Source organism: Cyprinodon variegatus, unplaced genomic scaffold (assembly GCF_000732505.1).
Source record: "Cyprinodon variegatus isolate N-32 unplaced genomic scaffold, C_variegatus-1.0 Scaffold1142, whole genome shotgun sequence".
Lineage (NCBI taxonomy): Eukaryota > Metazoa > Chordata > Actinopteri > Cyprinodontiformes > Cyprinodontidae > Cyprinodon > Cyprinodon variegatus.
The window spans coordinates 180,086-187,679 of NW_015151595.1; the positions used below are offsets into that span (position 1 = coordinate 180,086).

The following is a 7,594-nucleotide window of genomic DNA, read 5'->3' on the forward strand; positions in this document are numbered from 1 at the left end:
GTTGTACGTACAGGCAGAGGCTCCGGCGGCTGGTCCAGCCTCAGGGTGGAGGAAAGCATTGAGGGGCTGAGAGGGAAGCTGGGGCTGCTTGGGTTACGGCTCTTGCGTCTGGAGCGTCTGGTGGAATCCCGCCGGCTCTCCCTACCCGGACCATCAGGCTCCTCCTCGATGACCAGGATCTTGTCATCGCTGAGGTATCGAAGCAATGAATTGTCAGAATCTGTGGGAAATGAAGAGACAAGGGTTGTCATGGTTACTGGAGGATGGTCTGGCTCAGAGAAATGGATGGAGGGAAGAAGAGACGGCGTCTATGGCACAGAAAGAACAGCTGAGTCTGAACGCCTCACAGATAAAAACCGAAGCAAAGAGCAGGAAGAGCCGATCACAGCTGGGACACATCTAGCATCAGTTTGTAATAATTATGTTGATTTAAAAAAGTCTATTGCTGAAACTCATCTGTGAAAAAAACTCCAGTTAGATAAAACATCTTAAGTCATTTGTTTTCTGTCCCTGAATTTAAAAGTGAAGAGCCAGGAAGAGCCAAAGAGGAGGACCGGCCAGGCTCATACATTAGGACTGTACTTTAATATTATTCATAGACTTTCTGCTGGTAGAGCGGAGGATCCTCAGCTGCATACAGATCCAGCCTCACTGCTTAGAATCGGTCACATTCTCCTTCCACAGCCAGCGGATCAAAACAATTTCCTCACATTTATGTCTAATAGTTGATTTCTAGATACAGAGCAGGTGGGTCATGTATCTGTAAGGGAACCAGCATGGATAAACCAGAGGATGAGCTGAGATGCGTTGGGCTGAGTATGAAGCAAAGCACGGCAACACTTGGATCCCACAGCATTAGGAGGATCACATGCTGTATTTTCCTGTCATTTCTGTAAGTTAAATATTTATAACTAAAGGTGTTGATCTCATATTTGAGTGTGTTTGTGTGTACCTCTGCTCCCTCTCTTTCCCATGCTGGGTTCCTTGGCCTCGGCCATCCAGTTATATTCAGGAGGCATGGAAACAGGTCTGAGATCACCTGGAAGCACCAATCAGCAATCAGAGTCTGGCTGACAGACGGAGCGGGTGAAGGCTAGGGGGGAGGACGGGTGAGACACAGAGGGGGTTTGTGCAGGTGGGGCAGAACTGGTAAAGGACTTCTACAACTGGAAACTGCTTCACCTGAAGCCCTAAACCTTCTGGGAAAATCTTTGGTTTATTGTTTTTTATATTTGCTCAACATTTGTTTCTTTTCAACAGAATGACTGTAATGAGGCTGTATTAATATAAATGGACATAATGGGCCGTTAGTTAATAGCCTGATCAAATATTCATTATTTTATTCTAGAAGTAAAGAAAAATCTAACATCTGGATGTAGTGTTCTAGGGGAAAAATAACTTTCACAATCATTTAGAATAAGAATAAAGATTTAAAAAATTCAAAATAATTAAAACCTCTTTCTTTGATGTTTTTCAGGTTGACCAAAGCATCACTGAACTTTGAACATGAAGAAACAGATTCCTGCTTTTCTTAGCATAAAATCCAGTTATTGTTTCGCTAAAGAAGCTGCTCTGCTCATTTCTGCTAAATCTCCTCAGATCAAAGTCAAAGCAGAACTTTAAGCTTTAAATCTACTAGAACAGGGGTGAAAGGTCAGGATCCACATTAGTTTTTTACTAAAGGGAGGTGGATGCAGCTGCAGACTGAGAAGCATCCTGGGATCAACGAGCCTCTGAACTGCTGCTGTTTTTTAGGCTTAGATTCAGACACTAACTGTAAAACACAAAATGTTCTCTCGCTGCTTTGGATCCATTTAATTAGCCTGAATTCATCTCAGACATTCATCAGAACTCCTCGTCTGATGATGGTAGTCATGGCCGCGGGGAAGTGGGGCTGCTGCAGCGCCCCTAGTGGCGAGAGGGAGATTTTTTTTAACCTATTAAAATACACAATTTAAAAGTTTCTAATGAATATTTTGGGAAATTAATTTTAATTTTTATTTTACTATTACGTGTATTTGGATTTTAATTTATTTATTATGAGGCCTAATCAACACAAGTTCACAGAAGTTACGTTGTCATGGCAACATGAAGCAAGCTAGTGGTCCCTGAGTAAAGAGGCGTCCCGCCGGAGGCAGCAGGCTAGTTCATTTAAATGGTCTAATGACAGAAAAACCAGCAGCAGTGAAGAAGAACTCTGGTACCAAAACACGACCACGCAGTGAGCGGCTGGAGGGAGGAGACTGTCCGCCCGCCTCTGATGCCAGTTGCACCTGCAACCCAACCTAGCGTGATAAAATTAGCCCTTCCAGCCAACATCCAGTTTCTAATGTGCTGCAGGGCGTTAAGGTAATGAAATGATCCCACATTCTGCAGCTCTGGCTTGGTTTGCTAGATGGCTGCAAATGTTTTACTGTGACGTTTAATTAGCTGAGCATATATTCACCTGAGAACTGATTAATGTGATTGATGAAATCTGTGTGTTTCAGACCCTGGTTGGTGCACTGACCTGTATATGACAACAAAGTAGTGAATCTTTATTTATTTATTCTTATTTATTGTATTTTAAACAGGCCTATAGGATCTTAGGTCTTTTGTCCAAAACAACAAAACTAATTCCCAGCCCCCCCGATCTAAAGTACTTCCAGCGGCCGTGTATATTCATGAAGGAACGCGGCTGGTTGTTTAGTTTCAGTGACCTTTGTCTTGCACATCATATGGTGCTGTAGTCCCATGGTGCATTGGCAGACAGGTGCGTTACAGCTTGCTTTGGAAGGTGTCGAGGGAAAAAGGTGGACACAGGTGGTGGAGCAGACAGGGAGCTGGAGTATCTTTAGATGCTCTATTTAAGGCGTGTAACTGTGAGTGTGTGTGTGTGTGTGTGTGTGTGTGTGTGTGTGTGTGTGTGTGTGTGTGTGTGTGTGTGTGTGTGTGTGCCAGAGGAAGACAGAATACAGCGCAGCGACGAAGCCAGTGAGGAGGAGAAAATGATGAAAATGACGCGGGATGGGAGCCGCGGCGGCAGTGAACATGCAGTCGGCTGATGAGGCGCAGTGACAGAGATGTTCTTGCTCCATTTCATGCTGGGATCCTATAATCCGCCTCACCATGTGTTGGAGTTTTGTCCCTCCGCCGGACGCCGGTGTTGCGGCCTCTGTCGTAGTCCGGCCCAGATGGTCCGTCCCCCTCTAGCAGAGAGAAGTACTGACCGCTGTCCTGGTCTAGGTAGTAGCTAATGGCCTCTGAACCCTTAGACCCAGACTGGGAGCTAACGCTGTAGCGACCGATGTCATCACACGACATGAGGCCCATTTCCTCCCTACAGAGAACAGAGTTGTCATTATGGCTGTCATCAACATCAGCACCCTCATCACCAGCAGCATGGAAATAATCAGGATAATGGGCATCATCACAACCTCTCCGCATGACCTGACCTGGTGCTGTAGAGTCCAGAGACGGGAGAGAGGATGTAGACGTCCTGCATGCTGGGGGCGTCCATTTTGGACATGCCTAGGGTTCCTCCTGGTGTGGGGGACGTGCTGGTGGGGCTGGTTGGGATGGGCTGAAAAAGAGAAAAGGCTTTTACCATCTTTTCATAATGAAGAATATTTATAACACGTTACAACCAGAGATGAAAATCATTTTACTGGAACTTTATGATCCGATGGTAGAAAGTAAAGTTGAATAATAGTTGAACTTTATTAATCTCTCACTGGAGAAATTCCCTCTCTGCATTTAACCCCTCCCCTTGGGGAGCAGTGGGCTGCCATTGTACGGCGCCCGGGGAGCAGTGTGATGTTAAGGGTCTTGCTCAGGGACCCAGAGTGTCAGTCTGTGGGAGTGGGGCCCAAAGTCCTAACCTCCAAACTCTAAGCCTAGCCACTAGGACACCCCCCCCCCCCCCCCCCCCCCCCCCCCCCCCTTTCAGCCAAAGAGACCAAGTCATTGCTCTGCATCTCCAATAGTTCTAGGTCAAATAATCCAGCCTCAAGCAAACAGTTTTAATTTAAGTCTAAAACTTCAGATTTTAAGCCCTTTCAAGTATTTTTTATATAACAAAGTTCAATAATATGTTAAATGTAAATAAATGATTATGTGATCTTTTGTAAATCTGTATTTGTCTCAGATGATGAAACCAGTGCAGCTAAAGTTGGCTGAGCCGCTCTCCATCTTTTACTCTCTTCCTCTTCTTGTTACTTTTTGTTTTTTGTTGAGTACTTTGAAGTTCATGTACCCAGAAAAAGCAGCTAGGTTTGCTTTTTCAGAAAAAATCGGTTTAATCTGATGGGCTCGGCTGCAGCTAATGCCTGCATACGTCCAGAGATGTAGACTTTTTATGGAATGAGTGAAATAAATCAATCTTGCACATTTTTTATAACATTAAAGTCCAGGAAATGATTGGATCCAGTTTGCTTTTCATCAACCAAACATCTGAGGGAATAAGTGCTGTTCATCTAAACCCCAGCTTTGGCAGACTGGGTGAGAGATGCAAGGTGACTCTTGAGGAACCGCATAGATCCACAACTCAGGTGGGAAATATGTTGCAATTTTGTATAGAAGAATCGTTTCTTTTTTAAAGAAAGTCATAAGACGACGTGTTTGAAGCTTCACAAACAGCATCTAATGGAAACACAAAAAACTGGAGAAGGTGAGACCAGTAATCTCATTTTCAAGACTGAAAATTAAACGCTTCGTGTGGCATAAACACACCATTGGAAATATATATATATATATATATATATATATATATATATATATATATATATATATATATATATATATCATTGTACTCTAAAATGATTCTAGTCATGCAGACAGATTTTAAATTGAACATATAGAGTTGAACACAGCTTTAGATCACTGATGTTACTTTATTTCCTTATTTTTTTTAGCTAAGCTGATTCCATCAAGTCTCTGAATTTGCAGCAATCCCTCCTTAAAAAGCAAAACCTGAGAATTATTATATTTAAAGCTACAGTATCAGTGAAGCCTGTTTAATCACTTCACTTTCTGTCATTTTGTCTGAAATCTCTTCACTCTGAAAGGGTTCTTCATGTCTGTTCCCATGACAACCCCCTTCCTCCTGTACTCTGCTCATCCCCCCCCCTTACTATTTTAACTACAAAGGAAGGAGAGGATGCAGGACAGTTATTGTCGTCTCCTGTGTCTGTTTGATTCAAGGACCCTTTGATTTATTGGTTAACTGTTATAATACCTGCCTCTGCTGCCATAGGAACACATTTTGATTTTGTTTTGTTCTCATTGGGAGCAGCTGCTGCAGCTAATGCTACATCATGTGGTCGATTTCAGACGTAGAAAGATGAGTTCATGCTGTAAGTGTGAGGATTCAGAACCATTTTAGGGAGAAGATGTGGACAGAATGGATAAACAGAAGCAGAAGGAAACCAAGGAGGCAGCGCTCTCATTAAGGAAGCTCGCTGTCTTATTATTTCATCAGCACCACATTAATCACATTCATTTCACTTTCCAAACTTTATGCACCCTCTCTCTCTCTTTGCTCCCCTTCACAACCTTTATCCCCTCGTCTCTCTCCTCCTCCTTCAGCTGCGCTCTTCCTCTACTGAAGGCAGCTTCCTGGAAGATGACTTTGGCAAAAATAATGAAGACGAGGTGGAAAGAGACCAAAGCGAAAAGAAAAAAACCAAAACAGAGAGAGAATGCCAGAGAGCACCGGGTGAGCTTTGCAGTTTGGTGACTGGAGAAAACAGTAATTTAGTGATTAGAACCCACTGGTCTCTGCATGGGAACGGGGGGGCCGAGGGGGCCCGGGGAAAGCTGTACAGATGAGGCTACCACAGCAGGTGAACTTCCAGTCTGTTCAAACATCACTTAAAGCATTTGATCCCTGCTGTGCCCAGATCTACTGCTCAGCACCATGGACAGTTCCCACACACACAGATGGATCCACTACAACAAATACAGACACTTTATTATACAAACCTGAAAGCATAAAACCTTTAAAGGTCCCTTAATATTCTACATTTGATGATTAAAAATTATTAACAATAAAGCCCCCAGAGGATGTTTGTGGAAGAAAACTCCTCTGAGTTTAGGCAGAATGCCTTTAGCAAAAATCTCCTTGTTCAGCCCTCCTCTATATGAACCGTTTTGACTTTCCACACCTGGCCTTAAGAGGCCACGCCCACACAACCGTGAAAACCAATCAGAGCTCTTAAAGATATGAGCACAGAATAATAGAAAAGATGAAGGTCAGAGCCTAACTGGTAGGACTGGAAGTAGTAGGATACAGCTAGTCTCCACCCAGGCCATCCAGCGAGGCCACAGACAGCGGTGGCTAAGCTACGGCTGCTAAGCTACGGGCTGCTAAGCGACGGCTGCTAAGCTACGGGCGGCTAAGCTACGGGCGGCTATGCTACGGGCTGCTAAGCTACGGGCGGCTAAGCTACGGGCGGCTATGCTACGGGCTGCTAAGCTACGGGCGGCTAAGCTACGGGCGGCTAAGCTACGGAGCTCAGAAGTTGCAGGTCTGGCAAAGTTAGGGAAAAGGTTTCCAGCAAAACAATTTGGGTTTTTGATGATTTCTGATGATTTCATGTGTTTAGCTGCTGTTTAAAGCAAACTAACAAGAAGTGAATAGTGACTGATTGGTGCTGAAATGTTTTGTAGCTCATGCTTATAAGGTTCAGACAAACTTTATTTTAATAAAGGTTTAAACACTAATATGACAATAAAGAATATCTGATTTGCATTAAACAGCAATAATAATAATATTTTATTTATCATATTTTAATTGGGAACCGTTCTGTTAATTGATTTGAAGGCCAATTCCAATTTCTCTACTTTTGTCAAAATCTAATTTAACCTCATTCCAACTCTTTAAGATAAACTTTGGTTCTTAGACATAAAATCCATGATATCATTGCTTTTTTAATTGATTATGGTTTTTAAAACCATTTTCTGTGAGAAGCTTAATTAAGGCAAGTTTCAATATTTAAAAGTTGTTAACAGAAATATGTTTGACTTGAAGTTGGAAGATTTTTCCTAATGAATTATTGAATTTTGAAGGAAAGTTGGTGTAAATTTATTCCAAATGCAGAGTTAATTCTTTGATCAGGATTTGAGCTTAAATTTCACTTCCACCCTTTTGGACGTGTGTTCATGGAAAAACAAACATTAAATAACATAAAGTTACAATGGGAATAAGAAAGACAATTCCTAAGAATGTAAAAATAAATCAGAGTCAAAGAATACTTTCCTAAAAGTCTTCATGGTTATTTAAATGTATTTATTTTTCTCTAAATGTAAGTTATTTTTGTTCTCTTTGGTTATGAATAGTATTGGGGTTTAAATCCTCCTTTATGCTATTATTAATCATTAAAGGAAAAGTTCGGTCATATTCAGAATTCAAACTTCTGAAAGTTCTTTAAATCTGAAATGATTCCATCCTGTTCAATAAATGATCAGTGTTTTTAATTCAGAGTAATTTTCATGTGAATGTGCTTTACTGGAGGCATCCATGTTTGTCAAAGAACACTACTGCCACCTACTGGTTAGTGACGTCACTCGGTCAATGTCAGTGGCTAACTCAGTCAGTGTCAGTGGCTAACTCAGT

General features: G+C 42.2%; 1 protein-coding gene across 1 annotated transcript in view; it reads right to left on the reverse strand.

The window, feature by feature from the left end:
* The window catches only part of LOC107101724 (connector enhancer of kinase suppressor of ras 2-like), an 84,003-nt gene that overhangs the window by 31,083 nt on the left and 45,326 nt on the right, over nucleotides 1-7,594 (reverse strand). The window contains exons 13-16 of the mRNA XM_015400740.1: nucleotides 3,435-3,562; nucleotides 3,108-3,319; nucleotides 953-1,039; nucleotides 12-220 (exon numbers count right to left, since the gene is read on the reverse strand). Of these exons, the coding sequence (XP_015256226.1) occupies nucleotides 12-220; nucleotides 953-1,039; nucleotides 3,108-3,319; nucleotides 3,435-3,562 (636 nt within the window). The remainder of the gene's footprint in view (nucleotides 1-11; nucleotides 221-952; nucleotides 1,040-3,107; nucleotides 3,320-3,434; nucleotides 3,563-7,594) is intronic.